General features: G+C 53.6%; 10 protein-coding genes across 10 annotated transcripts; 6 read left to right on the top strand and 4 right to left on the bottom strand.

Annotated features, from left to right (window-relative positions):
- Positions 1-162: 162 nt before the first annotated feature.
- Positions 163-4,568, top strand: VTN49DRAFT_7970 (uncharacterized protein; the record flags this gene model as incomplete). Its single annotated transcript, XM_069416298.1, has 3 exons — positions 163-4,110; positions 4,163-4,351; positions 4,410-4,568. 3 exons carry the CDS (start codon positions 163-165, stop codon positions 4,566-4,568), a joined length of 4,296 nt encoding a protein of 1,431 aa, XP_069272331.1.
- Positions 4,569-4,695: 127 nt separating this feature from the next.
- VTN49DRAFT_7969 (uncharacterized protein) lies at positions 4,696-6,243 on the bottom strand (the record flags this gene model as incomplete). Its single annotated transcript, XM_069416296.1, has 3 exons — positions 4,696-5,989; positions 6,053-6,104; positions 6,159-6,243. 3 exons carry the CDS (start codon positions 6,241-6,243, stop codon positions 4,696-4,698), a joined length of 1,431 nt encoding a protein of 476 aa, XP_069272330.1.
- A 401-nt stretch (positions 6,244-6,644) lies between these two features.
- Positions 6,645-7,733, bottom strand: VTN49DRAFT_7968 (uncharacterized protein; the record flags this gene model as incomplete). Its single annotated transcript, XM_069416295.1, has 1 exon — positions 6,645-7,733. The coding sequence occupies one exon, from the start codon at positions 7,731-7,733 to the stop codon at positions 6,645-6,647; it is 1,089 nt and encodes a 362-aa protein (XP_069272329.1).
- A 969-nt stretch (positions 7,734-8,702) lies between these two features.
- On the top strand, positions 8,703-11,699 carry VTN49DRAFT_7967 (uncharacterized protein; the record flags this gene model as incomplete). Its single annotated transcript, XM_069416294.1, has 3 exons — positions 8,703-8,988; positions 9,041-10,701; positions 10,752-11,699. The coding sequence occupies 3 exons, from the start codon at positions 8,703-8,705 to the stop codon at positions 11,697-11,699; spliced, it is 2,895 nt and encodes a 964-aa protein (XP_069272328.1).
- Positions 11,700-11,945: 246 nt separating this feature from the next.
- On the top strand, positions 11,946-13,079 carry VTN49DRAFT_7966 (uncharacterized protein; the record flags this gene model as incomplete). The annotated part of the gene is made up of 2 exons (XM_069416293.1): positions 11,946-12,928; positions 12,980-13,079. 2 exons carry the CDS (start codon positions 11,946-11,948, stop codon positions 13,077-13,079), a joined length of 1,083 nt encoding a protein of 360 aa, XP_069272327.1.
- A 73-nt stretch (positions 13,080-13,152) lies between these two features.
- On the bottom strand, positions 13,153-13,473 carry VTN49DRAFT_7965 (uncharacterized protein; the record flags this gene model as incomplete). The annotated part of the gene is made up of 2 exons (XM_069416292.1): positions 13,153-13,229; positions 13,287-13,473. 2 exons carry the CDS (start codon positions 13,471-13,473, stop codon positions 13,153-13,155), a joined length of 264 nt encoding a protein of 87 aa, XP_069272326.1.
- Positions 13,474-14,372: 899 nt separating this feature from the next.
- On the top strand, positions 14,373-15,846 carry VTN49DRAFT_7964 (uncharacterized protein; the record flags this gene model as incomplete). Its single annotated transcript, XM_069416291.1, has 5 exons — positions 14,373-14,674; positions 14,729-14,810; positions 14,867-14,995; positions 15,054-15,381; positions 15,440-15,846. The coding sequence occupies 5 exons, from the start codon at positions 14,373-14,375 to the stop codon at positions 15,844-15,846; spliced, it is 1,248 nt and encodes a 415-aa protein (XP_069272325.1).
- A 158-nt stretch (positions 15,847-16,004) lies between these two features.
- On the top strand, positions 16,005-16,382 carry VTN49DRAFT_7963 (uncharacterized protein; the record flags this gene model as incomplete). Its single annotated transcript, XM_069416290.1, has 2 exons — positions 16,005-16,152; positions 16,222-16,382. 2 exons carry the CDS (start codon positions 16,005-16,007, stop codon positions 16,380-16,382), a joined length of 309 nt encoding a protein of 102 aa, XP_069272324.1.
- A 29-nt stretch (positions 16,383-16,411) lies between these two features.
- VTN49DRAFT_7962 (uncharacterized protein) lies at positions 16,412-17,907 on the bottom strand (the record flags this gene model as incomplete). The annotated part of the gene is made up of 4 exons (XM_069416289.1): positions 16,412-16,450; positions 16,501-17,294; positions 17,342-17,705; positions 17,758-17,907. The coding sequence occupies 4 exons, from the start codon at positions 17,905-17,907 to the stop codon at positions 16,412-16,414; spliced, it is 1,347 nt and encodes a 448-aa protein (XP_069272323.1).
- Positions 17,908-18,438: 531 nt separating this feature from the next.
- Positions 18,439-20,726, top strand: VTN49DRAFT_7961 (uncharacterized protein; the record flags this gene model as incomplete). Its single annotated transcript, XM_069416288.1, has 2 exons — positions 18,439-18,801; positions 18,858-20,726. 2 exons carry the CDS (start codon positions 18,439-18,441, stop codon positions 20,724-20,726), a joined length of 2,232 nt encoding a protein of 743 aa, XP_069272322.1.
- Positions 20,727-21,445: the final 719 nt, after the last annotated feature.

Here is a 21,445-nt window from a genome sequence, read left to right as displayed (position 1 = left end):
CCCGCACCGCGTTATTTTTCCCTCATACAAACTGGTTCTTCTGTTCGCCGTGCTTGGAACAGAGCACTCAGAACAGAGCTCCAGCAAAAACACTGCATCAATCCCTCTTCTACCTGGTCATTCGTAAGCTTTGGAGAGTATTCTACTGGGCAAGTGACAGAAATGTCGACGCCAGGTGATCTCCAGGCTCTGTTCGCCAGAATCAAGCCGCGCCCGTCGCCACCGCACGACGGGGCTTCTCCGTCGCAATACCCTTCATTGGGACCACAACCCCCTGTCAACCAGCCCTATGATAGTCAGACTCCGCATCAGTATCCTTTTCCTTTCCATGGATACCACAATCCTTCTGTCTCGTCACCAAACTACACCCCCAGCCCTGGCAGTAATGTTCCGCCACATCGCACACCGGATGTTTCCGGTGTGTCTTCTCCACGTGGAGATCAACAGCGTCAGCCCAGCGCCGACCAGTCGCTCAACTTGCTGAACCTACTGAAGTTCAGTCAAAAGACTTCAACCGCGCAGCAGCCGCCGACCACTGTCGCTGCCGCTGCTTCTCAGCCAGAGGACGGCCCGGTTCACACTAGAGCGATCTCGGCCTCGGATCTTGTCGCATCGTTTACATCGAAGCCCGGCGTTGAAGCTTCGCAAGCGTCCACGCCTGGCCCTGCCGCTACGCCCGCCTCGAAACCTGCTCCCAAGACGGCCCCTGGAGAAGACCCGCAGGAGTTCCTCCTGCGTCTGCTAGGTCGCTCGAAGGCGCCTGATCCTCACCCACAGAGCCAGGAGGTGACGAAGGGAGATCAGTACGAGGAAAAGTCACCTGCTGCGAGGACTCCTGCCGGCTCCGAAAACAAGCCGTCAACCCACGTTACCGAGGCCGGTAAGGATTCGGGGCATCTGCAGGCTCCGCAACCAACTTCCAAGGGTACCATTTTCACCTATGTCAACCCTTTCGATGAGTTGGCTGCCAGATCCCGCAGTGAGAGCCCAGCAGGTGGTCCTCATCGGACGAAAAAGGACTCCAGTAATTTAGCAAAGACCGTTGATACCTCAGGACACGAAGACACGGCACAGGCCATTACCAGTATATCGTCCGAGGAAACGTCGAAGCCCGCAGAGCAGGGAAGGCAGCCGGAGCACAAGGAGGCAGTATCGGAGACTCTTGGCGGACTAGCTAGTCAGCTGGATCGAGAAGTCGATGCCGCTCTGAATCAGCCTGGCCAGGAAGAAGCAGATCGGACCAAGTTGGAGCGCGATGAATCCAGCAAGGAGCGGTCCGCAGGGACAGGGTCTGTGGAAGTTGGCACGAAGGCCGAGCCTGATAAGAAAGAAGGAGAAAAAGCTACCGACAAGGTCCCTTCGGAGCCGCAAACCGAGACTGTAAAAGGCGTGGCTGGAAAAACCTCTGACAAAGTTGCAGACGATTGGGAGACTGCTGAAGATAGTGGAGAGAAGGAACAGGAGCGCGTTGTACGCGTTTTCAACTTCCCTCTCAAACCATTCATCTCCATCGCGGTCAACCCGGCAAAGTACCAGCTGCCGTCAATCCGGATTGACGGTATCATGGATGTGGCTCGCTTGAAAAAGGAGTTTGACCAGCTTGACCGCTGTCTCACTTCGGCAACAACGGAGTACATTGTCTATGCACTGGCCAAGAACGGCGGGGTGCGGATAATCCGCCAGGATGATGGTCGGGACAAGACCGTCTTCCGATTCGCCCGCGACCGCGTCTTCAATGTCACGCTTAGCACAAACTCTCCAACGCCATCGCAGCCTGCCAGGGAGCAGGCAGTGATTGCTATCGGAGTGAGTGGGACCGTGTATTGGGCCCCTATCCTCCGCGGCGATGAGGATTTGTTCGAGCATGATACGATGGAAAGTGAATGTTTGGTGTTTCCGCCGTATCCAGCGTCTGACGAGAACACCTCTGGCGGTCAGCTCAAAACGCGCGCCAAGCGGAGCTCTCGTCATCCCGAGTTCTTCGGCATCGGAAGAGGCAAGAACATCTACATCGTGTCACCTCGGCATGCAGCCAGCGCTGCCTACGGCGTGTCCGGAAAGCAACGCACCGTCGACACAGAAAAGTTCCTTAAGGAACGCGCACTGAAAATTTCCACCGGAAAGGCCGGCAAAGATTTCGTCTTCAGCGAAGATGACACTGTGGTTGCATCTTTGGATAAGACGGGACGGCTGCGTTTCTGGGACATCCGCGAGATGGATTCGATCGTCAATACGGGTGCCACTCCATCCGAGATCAAGGTTCCCATAACGACATTTGTGACTGGTTCGCCCACGGAGAAATCGTGGCCGACATCCGTTCTGTTCATTGACAAGCTGCGTCCGTATATCAAATCGGCCGCGCTTCGGTACGTCCTTGTGGGTTTGAAGCAGAACCACACTCTTCAGCTGTGGGACATTGGCCTGGGGAAGGCGGTCCAGGAATTGCAATTCCCCCATGAGAACGAATCAGATCCTATCTGCAGCGTTGCCTACCACCCTTCATCGGGCATCATCGTTGTGGGCCATCCGACGCGCAATTCGATCTATTTCGTTCACCTATCTGCTCCTCGATACACTCTACAGGCCATGTCTCAGGCGTCCTTCATCAAGCGTGTCAGCGAGAAGGATGGATCTTTACCTAAACCGGAGTCCACTGCCTGCCTCAGTGGTATTCGTGAGATATCCTTCGCTTCCAAAGGCCAGCTGCGCAGTCTGGAGATTCTTCCTATTAGCAAGTCCGGTGCTGCAGCCCAGCGAAGCCTGGAGGAAGAGGTTGGCCTCTTCGAAATCTACGTCATGCATTCGAAGGGCGTGACGTGCCTCAATATCAAGAAGGAAGATTTGGGTTGGACGGCGGACAACAAGGTCATTCAGCCAGTTGATGCATTGGAGGCAGATGCAATCACCGTTAAGGATCTGCAGACATTCCCGAGCCAGGTCGCCGAGGAGCCATCGGTGAACGGCGATTCTGCTGGCACTGGTACGCCTCAAAAGATTCTCAAGGACACGAAGAAGGGGCTTGAGGATCCATCATCGGCCGCTGCTTCTCCCAAGGTCGTCGCGAAGAGGAATGATGAGCACGCTGATGCGACTGCGGCTGGAAAGGCGAAGAAGAAGAAAGAAAAGGCAAAAGAGACCAAAAACGTTGCCTCCGCTGCCACGGAGGTGCGCACCACGTCACCGACGAAATCTCTTGCGACGACCGGCGAAGAGGAGGCCCCGGCGGAGTCCGCTGGGGCCGTGGAGGCTGCCACGAACGGCCACGGATCTATCACTGAGTCGAGCAACTTGGGTATCACTGGTGATTTGATCAAGCAGATCGAGGACGGGGTATCTGGCGAAGTCGTCAAGAGTTTGGGACGTGAACTGGAGACCCTCCACAAGCGATTCGAAGAGGAACGTCGCGCTTGGGATGCTGCTTCGGCTGTGAAGTACGACCAAGTGTTGCGACTGGTGTCCAGTACTCTCTCTGACAACGTGGAGAAGAACCTGGCTCGTATCATCTCGGAGAATATTCAAGCGTCTGTTGTGCCAGCAATCGAGAAGAAGACGGCCGCGACCGTTGCAAAGCAGCTGCACGAGGTCATTGGTAAAGAACTCGGCCAGGCGTTGCCGCGGGAAGTGCGTCAGGCCCTGCCAGAGTCTCTGTCTCGTGCTGTTCAGCAGCCAGATGTTCTGCGGTCGATTTCGGAGGCGGTTAGCAGCAAGATCACGTCTCACGTAGAGAAGGAATTGACCAAGAACCTTCCATCTGTGATTGGCTCGGCAGTTAACGCGGCTATGGCGCGACAGACTGAGAAGATGACGATGACCTTCGATCAACAACTCAAGGCGCAAGCGGAGCGGTACGAAGCACAGCGTCGTAACGATTCGATGAAGATCGATCAGCTGTCCAGTCTGGTTCGGGAATTGTCTCAGACGCTGTCGTCAGTGGCAACTGCTCAGACCGGGCTGCAGAATGAGATTGCACGGTTGAGTCGGCATTTGCAGGCAACTGGAACTCAGCCGGAGCAGGCACCGGATTCGCGAGAGCGAAGCCCGGAGGAGATTGAACTTGCTGAGATTGCTCGCTTGATGAATGAAGGACAGTATGAGGAAGCGTCCGTGAAGGTGAGTATCGAGTTTGATTGAACTGGATTGAATATAAGCTGACCAGTATCAGTGGCTGCAATCGTCGCAGCAAGCGGACCTCTTTGACAAACTCTTCGTGCGGATGCGGCCTGACTATCTGAGCACGTTGTCCCCGATTGTGGCCTTGTCCGTCGGGGTAGCTGTCACTACGTCGCTGCAGACGAACATCGCAGAACGACTAGCGTGGCTGGAGTACGTGCTTCAGACGGTGAACCTAAATGTAGGACATCCTGTACCCTTTCTTAAGCAAGACAAGGAATCGCTAACTGATTGGACAGGATCCGGATATTCGGGAAGTCGCGCCGCGCATTATGGATATCCTCATTCAGCGACTGGAGGGACTGTACATCTCCATTGCGGAGAACAATCCACATGAGCCGGTGTTGAGGAAGATCCCGCCCCTGTCGAGGAGAGCACGGGCGTTGAGGGGACATTGAATGAGATCGTCATGTCCCATTGCGTCTAGCAAAAACAAATGGATGCTTTGATGTACGATATCAGTATCTGACCATGACGAGTTACGAATGCATGGGGTATTTCTATCTCTATATTGGACACATAGAATCAAGCATTAAATACATCATCATCATTCTGGCCACCGGAGTCATGATCATTATCATCAATATTACCAGTTTCATCGTCCTCCACAAATTCAAAACACAGTGCTCGCCAATTCAACTCCTTGCGCCAATGTAGTCCATAATAATTCCTCTGACGCTGGTTGCTCATCTTTTCTTCATCCCCTGCCTCTTGTGGAGTCTGAGCGTGAGCATCTGGGGCCGAATCTTGTTTCTCTCGAGAAGAGGAGTTATTCGGAACCTCCTCCGACGCCAGCCCTCCACTAGATAACCTTCCCTTCCGCGCAAAGACAACAGCCCGGAACCGCGAGAGAAGAATGCCCATGCTACAGGACAAACACGGCTCATGCGTGAGATAGAGGTCCAGGTTCGTGCATAGGTACCCGGGCACCGATGCTGCGTCGGCGTCGCCGGCGCTACGATGGGAGGTGTTATAATATTCTGATTCGAGGGGTGTTAGTGGTGGTGTCAACGTGGGAGGTTTGCCAGCAGAGGACTGTTCGTGTTCAGAGGAAGAGGCAGCCCGTAGTTGAGACGCAACCATCTCGATAGCCCGCATCGTCGCGTGGGATTCTGGACCTCGTTTTTCCTGCTCTCGTATATTGGGGCGCTGCGGGCTGCTTTCCTCCTCGGTATCCTGTTGTACAGGACAAGGATACGCATATCTCGCATCCCCCGCGACGGCGACGATAACTGGCTTGGAAGATGAACCAGTCGCGTCAACGACCACGCATCCCACACCGCGCCCACGGCCAGACTCCTCCGCCTCCCGCGCAACCTTCCTAGCTAAACTGATGTAGTAGCCCGGCCCGGGCCCGGAGCTCGAACCGGCAATACTCTGCATAACATGCCGGAGAAGCTGCGGCGGCGGGGCAACCATCCCTCTCGGCGCAGCAGGGTTGAACGTTATCGGCCAGAGCTCCTTGGTCCATTTCTCAGCCTGCGCTGCGCTGAGGGGTGGCTGTAACGGGATGCGCGTAGTCAAGAGCCGCACATCATCGCCATTATTACAATTACCATCGCCCCCTTCAGCCTTTGTAGAGCTGGCAACAGCAGCGGGCGTATACGGCGCAAGAGTCGCGCAGAGATGCTCCCGCTCCGGGAGCGGTGGAGGAATGAGCACGAATAGAGTATTCTTTTTCACATTCTCGCGCTCTTCGTCGGCGATTGGGCCGAGCTGTTCCTGGAGATGGGCCGGAAGGGCGTCGTATTTAGCGAATCGTCGGAGGTGGTTCGTGGGGTATTGATCTGTTTGTCGGGGGTATTTTGAGTCGAGGACTCTGTTTGCACATCAGAAAAATTCTCTCTTCCGTTGGCAATGCAGTCGTGAGTTATCTACGTACTTGATAACCTGCGATGCGGACCGAGTCGCGATTTGCGCGACATATGCTTCGCCTGTTCTTTCTATGTTAGTTCCAAGGGGAATATGGAGGGTGGTGGATTGCGCACCGAATTCAAAAGTCGGCCGTGTCTCCTGCACCGTTCGCACAGGGGTGATATGGCCTTTTAACGGCTCCAATTTTTCCGTGGTCATCTCTGACGCGTAGAAATTGTCGTCTTTAATGCGTCTGGTCGATTTTTTTTTTGCGTCATATATCGGGTCAAATACCCTAACCCTAAGGGCCGAAACCTAAAGGCCAATCTGACAGCTTAAGCAGCCATTCACTTGATTTCTGTAAGAGATACTTAAGAATGTTCAACATTGAAATGAGATTGAACATTGTTCCCAATAGTTAATGCAAATGCTTCATATGTACATGAAGGAATTAAAACTCAAACGCCGAACCCGAACTCCACCCATGACATGAACCTGGGATGGACCCAGTGAATGACCGAAACGAAACCATCTGTCCGTTAACGCCGTCTCTCTACCGATCGCAATAACAATCCAGGACTGGACTCGGACATGAGGATTACACACAAAGCGCCGGTTCGCTACGCTCCAGGCGTAGAATCTTCTGGTGTCTCCGGCTCCAACGCATACCCTTCACAGCGCTCCACCAGGCTCAGGTAGTAGTCCACGAGAACCTCCGGCTGCGGTACGATCCGCCATTCCACCCGCCAGAGAAATTCGAGCTCTAGCAGAGCCAGCTCGGCCACACTGATGCCGCCAACGCGCGCGTAGGTCTTGTTGGTCCAGAAACTGTCGCTCAATCCCTTGCTCGCAACGGTTGCACTGGCGATCAAGAACCGATGCACGGTCAGACTCGACACTGTAAATGCCGGATAGAGCGCGCATAACCTGTCGATGTAATAGACCATGCTGAGCAGAATCGGAGGAGACAATGTCGCGTGCGTGGTCAACCGCTGGAGGTAGTCGCGAACGGAGATTCGCGGAGGCGTGCGCGAATGGAAGCGAGTAAGCCGGTTCTCATTGAGCGGGATCTTGTCGTTGAACTGAATCAACTCCATCAGCATGCTCGAGATGAGCACGACGAGATCCCTCGTATCAACATTTTCGTAGCGTCGTGGAAGTAGCTTTACGTCGGACTGCGACGGTCGTGCTCGCTTCAATCGCGAGGCATCACCTGCGGGCGCAGTCAACGGCGCGCTGGGCCCCGGATCCGGAAATTGCCGCTTGACATTATTATGGTGATTATTATTATTATCGTTGTTGTTCGAATTTTGATTCGAGGCGTCCTCGTCCGAGTTCTTGTTGTTGGATACTACTTGGCGCGGCGGCGGCGGCTCGGGACGTTGCTCGGTTGTGCCCGCTTGGGTTAGAGTCCCCGTCATCGAGTTCCGAGCAGGAACCTCTCCCGGCTCGGCAGGGGACTCTTTGGTGGCAGCAACAACGCTATGTCGTTTTAGGGCGGCGCGAACTTCCTCGACGCTCTGGGATAAGCGGGAGCGTGACCAGTGTGACGGGTGATTTGTAGCGGCAGCGGCGGAAGCGGAGGAAGAGGGCGATGACGAAGGTAATGGGTTAGAGGAGAGGTCGCCCGGGGGGCGCACAGAGGCAAATGTCGACGGGGAGCACGCCCCAGATTGCACAACAGCCGACGAGGGCGACGAGATGATCATGGCTGCGGGTCTTTCGTCGACTCAGACGCCGTGGATGAACCACGTGCTTCAAGGACCGCACACAGGGCGAATGGGAATGCTCTGACACTCAGTTGGGCCACGATCGACTCGCATTCCAGACATGCACGGGCGCATTTTGCTGTTCAACTCGATAATTCCAGAGGTGGGATTGCCTGGAATCTTCCCTGGAATTGGCAGAAAGTGAGTTTTGTGCTTTTTTACTTTTTTCTGGCGTTTCGGGGCGGAGAATCCGGATGTCGTCACATTACTGGCCCCTACCGGCCCAGGCCCGCCAGTTCAATTCCCAGGACCCTCGGACCCCGCGCAATGTATTTGCTGGGGATCTGCTGCGGCCTGATCGTCCGGATCTGTCCCTCTATTCTGGGACCTAATTTGATTAACATGCGTTCGTTTCATTCGTTTGGCCACATGGCGACCCAGATTGGCCAGACCATCAGGGGTCTGGAGTGTTCAAGTGTCACGTGATTCACGTGATCAGTACCATTATTCCTCATTTGGATTGATACCACGTGACTGGATCCAGACCCCTGAGTTGCGGCCTGAGGCCCAACGGCTTTCCGAATCGGGCCCGCCCAGTCGGGTATCCAGCATGCGTAAGTTAAGTCATGTAGTGAATGCGCTGTCGTGTCTGTTCAGCATCAGGTCAATAACTCTGCCTATTTTCCTGTCTACGTCTGCCGCTGCTCAGCCGAGCTGTGGCCCGTTGCTGATCCATGGGAGCGTGTCGGTTGCGTATTTCTACTGAGTTTCGCTCCGGTTGACAGCCTGCCCGGAATCAATCCCTTGGCGCCAGCAGCATTCGCCGCTCCCAGACGCCTTGAGCTGGCCCGCATTCACAACTATTCCGAACTGATTCCTTGACGCGAGGATAGTATCCGGCGTGTTGCAACTTGCTAAATCCCGCACATTCTCGGTGGTCTGATCGTTGGCGTGGAGACTTCCCTCACCATGACGCGGGCAGAGCCCACTCCGTTGCTCGCCCGCCTGGAGAACCCCGAGTCCATTGACGAGCTTGTCTCGGGCCTGCGATCACTGAAGCATGAACTGATTGGGCACAGCCAGAGAAAGGAGGCATGGATATCCTGGGGAATCATTCCGATCCTGTCGAAGACACTGGCGTTGTCGAGAAGTGGCGGGAAGAGGCCCGAAGAAGGTGATGGTGACAAGCCTCACCGAACGCATGAGGAGGAGGCAGTCCTACAAGCGGTAATCATATTGGGAAGCTTAGCTCTGGGTAAGAAGAGAGACTTTGGTTCTGTATCGAAGAACGGGACTCATCCATACAGGTGGCGCGCCTTTCGTGTCGCCGATTCTCGCCAGCGATGTGCTATCTTCTATGCTCTCCATCCTTGCTTCTTCCAACTGCCCGCAATGGCTGAATCTTCCAATCCTCAAGACGCTCGACGCAATTGCCGACCGATACCCTCTCCAGAATCCGAATTGGCCGCAGGATAATCAGCTGGCGGAACTGGTCTTCTCGAAGGAGCACGTGGGTTCTTTTTCTCGTGTCCTCAACCTTCCTCCTACGTCACAAGACTCGGCAGCATGCATCAATCTGGCGGCCGGGATAATATCCAAGCTGTGCACCGAGGAGGCACACAAAGTCGCTCTTGCAGAGTCTGGTGCCTTGGACGCTCTGGCAGCAAACGTCGCCTCGTTCGTAGTCGCCCAGGGATTCGTGTTGCCGGGGGCAGAAAGGCGCTTTGGTGAGGCAGGCACGTTGCCAGGCCTCCCTCCCCCAGCGCCGCCGGGCGCGAAATTGGCACCGATTCTTCGGGCAGTGTCGGTCATTGTTGAGCACTCCAAATCGCGCGCCGAGCTGTTCCTATCTTCCCCGCCCCTCGTCACTGTCTTTCCATCGCAGATACCTGAGTTCTCTCCAGCCGATATAAAGAAGAATCCATGGGGAATGCCCTACCTGTCTGGATCGGCTGTTCCGCGCCAAGCGACTGGAAATCCGATTGATGCGATTTTGCCTGTGGTTCCAATGACGCAGCCAAATTCGTGTAATAGTAATTTCCCACCACTGGTGCCCCAGGGATACGGTAAGCGTCGAACCTCATTTCTGGAGTCGCTACCTGCCGATGAGGACGAAACATACGTCGTTCCTTGGCTGTTGTATGTGATCAGAGCGCACTCCGGCATGACGCGTCTGATGGCGGCTCGCCTCGTGACGGCCCTGTTCCGGTTGGGCTTCGTCAAGAAGCATCGCATTTCCATGTTGAGTCATCTTGTGGTCCCTATCCTTCTCCGGATGCTGGAGAAGGACGTTGACATGAAGGATGAGGATGATCCCAAGTATGACGGACTGATTCCGACGACCCTCCGGCTAAAGGAGGAAGCGCCGTCAATCCTGGCAACGATGGTGATGGACAACCAGGAGCTGCAAAAGCACGCCGTCGACGGAAAGGCCATAAAGGTGCTGTCGCAATTGCTCAAGGAGACGTATAACCCGTTTCAGGAGACAACCAGGTCAATGTGGTATGCGGAGGGAAAGATAGACGCATCAACGGCAGATGCCCGGTTGAAGTTGGGTCCGGCCGGATTCAATCCAATTATCGCCCACATCATGCGGTATCGAGAGGGCATCCTGAAAGCGCTAGCAGCTCTGGCACCGTTCAAGGATGAATACCGCAAGGCCATTTGCGACAATGGGGTTGTTCCCTACATTATCGATTCCCTCAAACCCCGGTCGAGCACGTCGGCGGAGGATAGCAGCAATCTGAAAAACACCGCAGCGGACGGCAATCCTATTCCAACCCTACTGGCAGCATGCGGCGCTGCTAGGACTCTGACTCGATCAGCTAGTGCGTTGAGGACAAGTCTTATTGACGCCGGCGTCGCGACTCCTCTATGTGAGCTGATCAAACATCGAGAGATTCAAGTTCAAATCGCCGCTACGTCGGTAATTTGCAACCTAGCATTGGACTTTAGTCCCATGAAGGAGGTTTGTGTTTGATGTTTTCGAGGTTGTAACGTGCAGCTGACGGTGCCAAGGCCCTCATCTCCGCTGACATTCTGCCCATTCTTTGCGACCATGCACACTCAAACAACCTGCAATTGCGACTGGAGTCACTCTGGGCTCTCAAAAATATTGCATACAACTCTGCCAATGACATTAAAATACAGATTGTCAAATCTCTCGGTCCTGAGTGGTTGGCGCAACTCATGTCGCAGGATCTGAGCGCACCGGCAGGCAAGCAGGATGCCCCGATGGCCATGGAGACGGACTCGCCTCTGGGAATGGGGACATCCAACTCGGCCGGCGAGCAAGTCGACCTCCTTAACCCCGCCGAGGATTCTCCCATGGAAGACGCGATACGCACGCAGCAGTCCAGCAGGCCTCGACAGAAGAGGCAGAGTCTCGTCAGCGACCTGGATCAGAGCAAGCAGGCGAGACAGGACAGTATCATCGTGCAAGAGCAGGCCTTTGAGTTGATCCGTAACATTATCTGCGGTTCCGGAGCGAGTGAAATGGTTGACTACATCTTCCAAGAATTGCGTCAACATCACTACGATCTCCTCGAGATTCTTGCGGAGAAGCTCCGGCCTCGCGGGACCGCACAGAGCCGGCGGGACACGTCCAAAGGCATGTCTTCAGTCCCTGTCGAAGTCCTGCTACCTGTCACGTACGTCCTGGTCAACATTGCGGCATGCTCCTCCCAGCACCGCGAGATTCTGCTGGCACATCACGACCTGATGCGTAATCTAATGGCGTATTTCAGCCATCCAAACCGTTACGTGCGGGTCAACTGCGTGTGGACAATCATCAACCTGGCCTACGAGGACGACCCGAGCGATCATCAGGCTTGTTACGAGCGCGCGAGCAAGCTGCGGGCCCTGGGCGCCATGGATCGGCTGACGAGTCTATCCGATGATCCTGATCTGGATGTGCGGGAGCGCACCAAGACTGCTTTGCATTTGATGAGGAAACTGGTTGGTTAATGCGATGTACATAATGAGGCGGGCATGCTAGGCGTTGGTAGAGGTGTATAAACAAGGCTATACTCATTTTCTTAATATCTGTTCCTGGAACTCTAATTAATTAATGTAGGTTTATGGTCCACCGCATGTTTCAACCAACGATAAGACTGCCCCGCCGACGTCATCGATCAACCCACTTGATAAAAGGAGGATCCTCCCAATCCCTACAAAACGTCAACACAACCCACAACAATTGAAGACACCAAAATGTCACCGGTCCCTCCAGCAATTCTCCGCGCCCTCTCCCTCCCCCTCGACGCATCCAAATCCAGCCTCTCAACATCCGGTCTCGGCTCGGGTTTCGCCAGCACCGGGCGCATCCGCGCGCGGGTCCCGCGCGAAGGCCGGGAAGATGAGGAAGAAGAACGAGAGTACTTTGTCAAGACTTCCCCATCAGGTCAAGAGATGTTTCGAGGCGAATACGAATCGCTCAATGCAATTGCATCGACAGTTCCTGGGTTCTGTCCGCGGGCGCTGGCACACGGCGAGCTAGATAACGGGAGGGGATATTTCCTCGTAACTGAATTTCTTGACCTTAGCGGTGGACGGTTATCGTCTTCCAAGACGAAGAAAGCGAACTCCCTTGCGCAGCGCTTGGGACAGCTTCACTCTACGCCTGCACCACCCGTCACTGTGACAGAGGAATCTGCAGACGGAGGGTCGTCGCGACAAGTCCGCAAGCCCATGTTCGGTTTCCCCGTCGCAACATACTGCGGTGACACGCGACAGCCAAACCGTTTCCGGGAATCGTGGGCCGAATTTTTCGCGGAGGAGAGGCTGCTCACTATACTGGCGGAATCGGAACGGCGCAATGGCCGGGACCCGGCGTTGCGCGAGCTCGTACAACGTACGGTGGATTCAGTCGTCCCAGCCTTATTGCGTGATGGGCATCTCGGTGGGGAAAAAGGAATTACGCCCGTAGTGGTGCATGGGGACCTGTGGAGTGGAAATGCGAGTACGGGGCGGATTGTGAAGCCGAAGGTCGGTGGTGGAGGAAATAAGGATGAGGAGGATGAGGTTGGAGCCGTCGTGTATGATCCCTCGGCTTGTTATGCGCACAACGAGTATGAGCTTGGGATTATGCGCATGTTTGGTGGTTTTGGGAAGGCTTTTTTCGATGAGTATCATGCTATTGTCCCCAAGACGGAGCCGGTGGAAGAGTATAATGATCGGGTGACGCTTTATGAGCTGTGAGTCAATACCCTGATGTACGATTTCCGATGCCAGGCTGACTGCGACAGATATCATCACCTCAACCACCACGCCATATTTGGCGGAGGATATCGATCCGGTGCGGTGTCGATTATGCAGTCTCTACTGAGAAAGTACGAAAAGAAATGACCTACATCTTCCGTCATGATTGATTAGTATTTTGATGTACAGTACGGAGTACATGAGATGATATCCTCTGCAATTAAGGAACACTTATCAAAGCCTTTAGTGCCTTGGCCTTCTCGACCTGCGCAGCATTATCCGCATACTCCTTATAAACTGGCATATAATTCTCCCTCTCACTCGTGGTGTTGAGCACACTTTAAAAGAACGGACCCTCGGGATCCATTCCCTTAGCCCACGTGGCGATCTGATCGAGAAACTCCTGGCGAACGCGCGCCAGTCCTTCCTTGTCGGACATGGGCTGGAACTGCAGGAAGCGGTGCATCGCGGGGATGATTCCCGCCGTGGCGTGATCTCTCCAGAGCCGGGCACGCGCGCGGTCGTATAGGTCAGTGGGCATGAGCCGCGGTGGATGGTCGGGTAGGCCTCCTCGAAGAACTCCATTACGACGGTGGATTCGTAAGGGGCTTGGGTCCGTCGGCTCGAGAAATTGAAAGGGTAGGGATGTGGCCGCGCGGATTCACTTCAAGGAGGCTTGAGAGTTTGCAGAAGGGATGGACTTCAATATATTTGTGGGGATCTGCTTCTCCTCGAGGGTGAGCCAGATACGCTAAACTGCAAGCGATTTAGTAAATCTTCAGGAACAGATCTGAACTTGAAGCTCAAGTATAGCTTACCGAAACTGCAATGGTGTCAGTAGACGAAGTTCATACCGGTTTCATGTTCCCAGAACTGACGGACAATACCATGCCGCGAAGAACTTCAGTGGCTGCTCGCAGGAGCGCTTCTCAACCAATGCCTTGTGCGTCCCGTTGCAGCACTGTAGACACAAGGATCTAGCTGGAACGCCATTCTGGTGATGCGTGCCGTGGAAGTTCAGGAGCAGGAATTGAGTTTGGCCGCCCCCCCCCCCCCCCCCCCTCCCCTCACTTTGTCAGATAAGCTGCCAGGGCAGGGTGAGGCAAGGATGCGGGGGAAAATGAAGCCATTGCGCTTGTTTCCTCTCTCACTCGAACCTTCTCCTCACTTCTCTTAACTCAAATACGCGAAATACGCGATTGCGACAAAATATGAAGATCTGTCCCATAGCATCAGCCCAAAACTCAGTTGGATATCTACAGCAGCACTCCACATCCCGGGATGGAGCTAAGATAAGCAAACCAAAATACTCAGCTTTATCAGATAAGACTCGGCCGGAAAAACGATCAATCCGGCAATCAATCCATCATCCAATGACAACAAGCGTACGACTTTTCAATTGCATTCAAGCTGCCAACCCGCCATAGTGCTCATTAGACTATGGTCGACCGTCACAACAGACCTCGAAGAGGAGGCCATCCGCACGGCCCCGGCAGACATCACCGCTTCCACTCGCCGCCGCACCCGCGACCGGACCGGAGACCTCCCCCTCCATCACCTTCACCAGAGCCGCAACCACCGCCGCAGCCACATCCGTCTTTCATTCAGGTCGCCAAACCGTATACTCTTGAGCATACAGTACAAGAATGTCTCGCGGCAACTGCGTCGGATCCGCAGAGGGAGGACAACATCAGAATTCAGGGCGTAACATGGATCGACAATGTGCGCAAGGCGCTTCGATTGTGGGTATAGAATGGCATTTGGCCGGGAACATGAGCTGATGGTGAATGATACAGACCTGTGAGGACGTATAATACGGCATGCGTATATTATCACAAATTCCGGCTCGTACACCCGGAAAATCAGTATAATTACCTGGTTCGTGGCTCGCCACTCGGAACGATGATGGCCACATAACGTGCTAATTCGTACAGGATGCCGCTGCTGCCGCGCTGTTCACGGCATGCAAGATCGAGGACACGCTTAAGAAGTCCCGGGATATCGTCTCGGCAGCTTATAATCTGAAGCTGCTGCCAGGGGAACATCTTTCACCAGATGATCCGGTTCGTCTTCTTTTCACATAAAAGATGGAAGTCGATCGTCGTTGACTTTGGGTACTAGGTCTTCGATGCGCACTCGCGCAGCATTATCATCCTCGAGCGGTTGATGCTCGAGTCATCCGGCTTTGACTTCCGTAATCGCCATCCGCAAAAACTGCTGATCAAACTCGCCAAGCAGTACGGGGTAAAGAAATCCGACGAGGTTGGGCTCGTTGCGTACGGCATTTCGCTGGACTTATATCGAACTTTCGCACCATTGAAACAAACGGCAGCAGCAATGGCATTTGCGTGCTTGGAACTCGCATCCAGATTAGTTCAGGGCGGGCTGACCGATGTCGAGGAGGGGAAGGGGTATGAGAAATGGAACATCGAACGTGCAGAAGTCATGGGTAGTGAAAATTTCATAGCCCAACCCTGATTGAAAGATGTGACTGACACAGCCCGCAGAGACCCTCCTCGATCTTCTGGACCTGTACATCCATCACCGCAACAACACCGTCTGCGGCCCGCAATTCCCACTAGAAGCTTTCCTCGCCATCCGCATCCCTCTGAATCAGGAAGCGGAAGCCAGAAACTTGCCACGCTACACGGGTAAACCGCCACATCCGGCCGCCGCCAATGGCGTTAACCCCCCACACAACGCGAGTAACAACCCCAACTCCGCTGCGCCGGCAACGCCTGTCAACCCTCTAACGCCCGCCTCCGCAATCGGCGAGCGGCCGGCTCCGAACGATAATCGCGGCCGCGACGGCACGGTAAGATTCATGCTCGACGCTGCGCAAGCCGAGGCCGAAAAGAAGATTGTTTCGGCGTACTTTAAGGACGAGGTGGAGGAGTATATAGTTGAAGACTGATTATCCAGTAAAACCGTCTTACGCGTGATGCTTTCTTCTCTTTCTCTTCGGTTGGTGTTGGGGGAAATTCGTATGGGCGGCATGATGATACCCAAATAAAATAATCGGCTGTGTATACTATGAGCTTTTGAAGAGATTTAGAAAAACATAGCATGATGATGATGACCAGAACGACGACTGGGCACATCTCGTTCCAATTATATTATAAACATCGAGGAACATCATCCTCAAGTAACACCCACCACGATACCTTCCGGAGCACTTCACACAACCTGAAAGAAAAGCCAAGACTCGATGGCTCGAAAAGTACAAAAACCAAACGTTGCCACTTTTCTTCCTTTTGAAGTTTTATGCAAAAGAAGAGAAGCATTAAAGGATATACACTTGGTAACATTAGGTCGCAATTTCGATCGTTGAACCCCTGTACAGCCGGATTCGTTGAATGGAAAGAGAAAACAAACTCCACAGGAGTGGGGACAACAAATCAAACGGAGTTGGTACGAATGAAGGGCAAAGCCGTAAAGACCCGTTGGTGAGACGAGAAAGGCATGATGATGAAAAAGAATTATCGTCGAACAAGTTGCTCGCTTATACAGCTCAAAAGCTAGGAACGGTCAGTAAGCTTGAACCTGAATGAGAGAACACCACTCATACCTTATCGGAAACCTCGCCCTGGTTGTACAGATACTTGCTCAACCCTCGAACAACCTCAAATTGCTCGTCCACCGTCAGGCCCGTGATGGCAGTCTCAATAATATCGCCAACATTGGCCTTGTGCACCGCAATGAAGCTGTGGTAGTACATAAAGGCAAAGAAACCCATAATGAACTGGCAGTCCATCCGGTCGGTGATACCCCCGTGACCCGGAATCGACTCGCCAAAATCCTTGATCTTAAAGGTCCGCTTCAGACCGGACGCGAAGAACCCACCAAATGGCGCGATTAGTGAGGCAAACGTCGCAAAGACCAGGATATGGAACTGCATAGGGGCCACGCGGATGGTCCTCGGCAGCCCGGTCCATTCCGGAAGATGATACGTCTTGGGCGTAAATACCGGGTTCGGGGTGCACTCCAAGCCCGTCAAAATGTTCGCACCCAGGTCATTGACCGGGCAAATAAAGTACTTATAGCGCATCAGAATGTTGGTCATGATGTACCCAAAGATGATCGTGCAAATCCAGGCGCCAATGAAGCCTTCCACCGTCTTCTTCGGCGACAGCTTGATCAGTTGAGTGCGTCCAAAAGTGATTCCGCAAACATAAGCGAAAATGTCGTTCGTGATCACCAACGATGCTGGCAGGAAGAACCAAATCATGCCTTCGAAAATGTTGTTCATGATGAACTGTGCCTGCACCACGATCAGGTACAGGGCCATATGTGTCCAAGCGAATTGGGTAAATTGGAATCGATAATGGCCCTTTTGCAACGTCGCAACGAAAAATACAAAGCCTGCTCATGTCAGCTTCAGTAATATCACGCGCCCAACTCTCACTCACCCATGAGGTAGAGCATGAAACTGATGAATCGGTGGTGCGTTGCCAGAGGCAGAAACACCTTGTCGACCAGCAAGACATGCTTGAAATAGTAGACGACGCTTTCCCCGTACAGAAAGTACATGGTTGTAGCCAAAAAGTACCAGTTAAGCGACTTGGTGAACCGCAGATTCTTCTCCTTGCTCGGCACGTTGGCGATCGCAATGACCTCCTTGAACGACATGATTTGCACCGTGGTCACAATCGCAACCAGATACAGATGACCCGAGAACATGGCGGTAAAAAATCCCGCGATCATGACGAATGTCCATATTGTCCGCGTAATAAAAGTTTGCTTCTTCTTCTCGTACTCGGACAATTCCGGTTTCTTTTGTTCGGTCAATCGATAGCCACCTCACGCTGCAGCAATCAAAGCTTACCTCTTCCTTAATTGTCTCGTGCTTGACCACATGGCTGGCTTTGCTGGGACTGCCGGGCTCCGACGGCGCATCGCTGGCGTCTGAGAAACTCTGTCGCCGGTCGCCATTTAATCGGTGCTGAAACCGCACCCCTCTCCGAGACTTGGCCATTGCGGCGAGATTATGTGATTACGGTCGCAGGTCGACCGACTGGGATTCAAACCGGGGTCGTCCGAAAAAGTACTAACTTAGTTGTCAACAGAGAAAGCGGAACGGGCGGAATCGTAAGGTTAATCGTTGATCACTCAGGCTGTCTCGCCTTCATGTGACGGAAATTGCTTACGTCAGCGTTTTCGCGGGGAAACCGAGTACCAGTCACGAGACTGCCCAGATGGCAATTGGGATTGGGAGAAATTTCAGAGGGATAAATTCGTTTGGAAAGATGGAAGAGAGATGAGATGAAGAGCCAGGAGAATTACGAGTCCAGCTGAGCAATCTGGTCAATGCATGACTCTAGGCTGAACAATTCTGCCGGCCCAACGTCGCTGCAGTGGCTTGGCACAAGGATTGGGGACGCTGCAGGAAAACAAGCAGATTCTGGCGGGAATCGTTTACGGCCCAGGGTGTAAACCCTGCCATTCTTTTTAGCTGACCTTTTAGGTCCTATTTTTCCCTCTCTCATGGGCCCCGCAATCCCTGGGCATGGACAACAGCGATGACGAATTCTCGGACGACGGATTCGACGTTGGGACCTGGCTCCAGCTCGAACAGCAGGCATACGCGGCAACGCAAAACCTCGCTGAGCAAAATGTGCCGGAAGCAAATGACGCTCAGCTCGCTCAGGAATACGGAGACACTGGCGTCGGCGAGCTTGATGCAGAGATTTCCGAAGAACATGGGGCTCTGGAGCAGTTACAGGCCCAACGCGTCGTTGCGAACGCAGTCAGACCGCGTCCTGGCCAGACTGCGAATTTGCCCATCCTGGTGTCCTCACAAACGGATGCACCCCGTGATGGCCAGGCAACGGCAAGGTCGTCCCAGCCAGAACATGGAGTCTCTCACGAGGTAGGACGGCCGTCTCTCTCCATATTGCTGGAGAGTCAATAGCTAATATTGACTAGGTAGCGCAAGAAAACGGCGCGGGTGTAATGGAGGAAAGAGTTCGGCAGCTTGAAGAGACGCTTCGAACAAAAGAAGGGGAGATTAGCATTCTCAGAAGCAAGCTCAAGCGCACAACGGACGAGTACTACCAGAAATATATGGATGCAAAGCGAGAACTTGCCGAACTGAATGAGAAAATCAGGGAAGCAGAACAAGCTGCCGCTCAGGATAGGAAAAAACTGGAAACAGAAAACCTCTTCCTTCAAGATGAGCTTCGCGAGGAGATGCAAAGACGAAATCAGCAGAAACTCAAGAACAAGATCGAAGACAAGCCCGCCCCGACGACGCCAAGGCACCAACGCACGCTGCTATTCCGGGACGGCTTTGATGACACAGAGATCGGGGCCCCTTCGCCAACGAAATCTGTAGGTGGGCGGTCCCGGCGAAGTACGCCGTCAATGCCTGCGAAACGGAAGCGAAAACCAAGCCAGGACTCCCCGATCCCGATGGCAGCGCTGGAACTTAGTCCAGCGAAGGCGCCACCATCTCAAGCAGCAGCTTCAGAATCAGAACTATTCAAACACAAGAGCCTGCAGCCGAGGCAGCGGCAAAAGGATCGCAGTTTACACCACATGAAACAGATTCTGGCCCATCGAACACCGCCCAACATCGAGACGGATCTGGAAGTCATGGCCCAATTGGCATTCCCGTCAGAGCCGAGTAGAAAACTGTCCTCGATAGTCCTGGAGGAGACGTCGTCATCGACCTCGGATAACTACGCTGTAGACTTTGCGCGTTCCATAATCTCGATATGGTCGCGTGCCATCAACGAGCAGTACTACAAGCCGATATCCATGTTCATTAGCTGGGTGAGGTTCATTGTCCAGCTGGACATGACAACGATCGTCCCCGCGATCGTGAAGGAACTCGCACATGTCATCTGTAAGACGGTGCGAATCAACGGCACAGTTCGGTTTGAGCATTCCCCCGTGTCGAGTGTCGCCCCTGGGCAGGTACGGCGAACGCCGCGCTCCTTGATCCACGAGGAAGCTAGCACTACCGAGGCCTTGGATCTACTCTATATCGTCTCCACGGCATGTCGGCGCAACGATAAAGCGCATGAAACGCTCTGGAAAACCATTCCTCACGCGGACTGCCTCTCGTATCTGAACGACCACCAACTTCTGAAAGATATTGTTCTCGCAGTCAACATATTGTCCACTAGTCTTCGCCGGGATACCTTTGGCCCCATCATCGACAACGATCAACAAATGGGCCTCACTCAGCGCGAGGCTGAACAGCATCTCATCGAGCGGGCAGTATGCCTGTTGAGCGAGTATCCCGTTCCCGACGAAGGCCGTGACGATTACCTCCCGGCTGAAGTCTGCGAGATGCGCCTGGAGGTGCTGTCCATGCTCGAGATCGTTGCCTTTCAGGGAAATGACCCAGAGAGCAACTGGGGCAGTGCACTCATCGCATCGTCAAAACTCACTCTGGGTCGAATCTTCCGAAACGTCTACGATGAACTCGATGCACTGCAAACGTTGCGGCCAGAGCACGATCTGCGAACGGCACTGGTGAATCGCATGGTACACCTTCTCTACGGCGTACTCAAGAGCAGCGAAGGCGTGGACCTACGCTCGATACTCGGCAGGTTGGTCGGGGGCCGAGAGAAGCACATCTTGGCCTTGGTGCGCTTGGCCTATAGTGACGCCGCCGCACTAGAATCCGGCATTACGGTGGAGACCATGACAATGGCTCGGGAGCTATTCAGGGAACTTGACATGGGCCCAGGAGAGTACGAGGCATTCATACAGGCATTTCCATCAGGAGGCGTTCTGGGCCGAGATTTGGGCGAGAGTCAGCAAGAACCGGAAGATATGAGCTAGACGATGTAAATATACGATCCACCATACTTTCAAACGAACCGTCATGAGGATGGATATTCTGAAGTTTGTATTTGTGGTAACAGATATTGAACACTCTTCACGTATATCGCGACCACACACCCAAGAGTTGTAAACAGTTGGGCGGTTGGCGCTTCAGAGCGAAGGAGGTTTGGATCTGGGACGTAATAAGAAACTTTGCTCGCGCGTCCAATCCTCGACTCCATTCTTCGTAGATTCCATAGAAAATACGGGAGATGTTTTGTAGCCACTTGTGTTGAGCCAAATAGTTCCCCAAATCAAGATCTTCAGCAACTGCCACCTGCAGGCAGTAAGATTCAAGCAGAATCCCGTTCTCAAATGCCTCAAAACGCTGCGGTTACAAGTGTTAACTCCATTTGAGGAAAATACTTAAAGCTCTATGCTGTTATAGTGGATAGTATTGGAAAACTTTTCTCCAGTCTAGGGGCAGACATTTTTGGACTGAGCTTGGTTAAAAAAAAAAACCATGCGGAATCTCAACAGTCGACGAGCTTAGCACACCCTATTGCAGGGGTGATCCAGACAACTGGAGCCTCCCCATCGGAGCCAATTTACCCGCAAACTGCTCCTCTCATGCAGGCAACCATTATCCGTAAAGTCCTTTTCGACCTAAGGAGGGTACTACGAGTAGGCTTACTTCTCTTCTCCAATCCCCAGCTCAAGGCTGAGAGTTGATGAAA

Source organism: Thermomyces lanuginosus, assembly GCF_041956635.1.
Source record: "Thermomyces lanuginosus strain ATCC 200065 unplaced genomic scaffold VTN49scaffold_7, whole genome shotgun sequence".
In the NCBI taxonomy this organism is placed as follows: Eukaryota; Fungi; Ascomycota; class Eurotiomycetes; order Eurotiales; family Trichocomaceae; genus Thermomyces; species Thermomyces lanuginosus.
The sequence above is the reverse complement of the archived record's forward strand: the minus strand, read 5'-3'. Positions and strand labels throughout refer to the sequence as shown.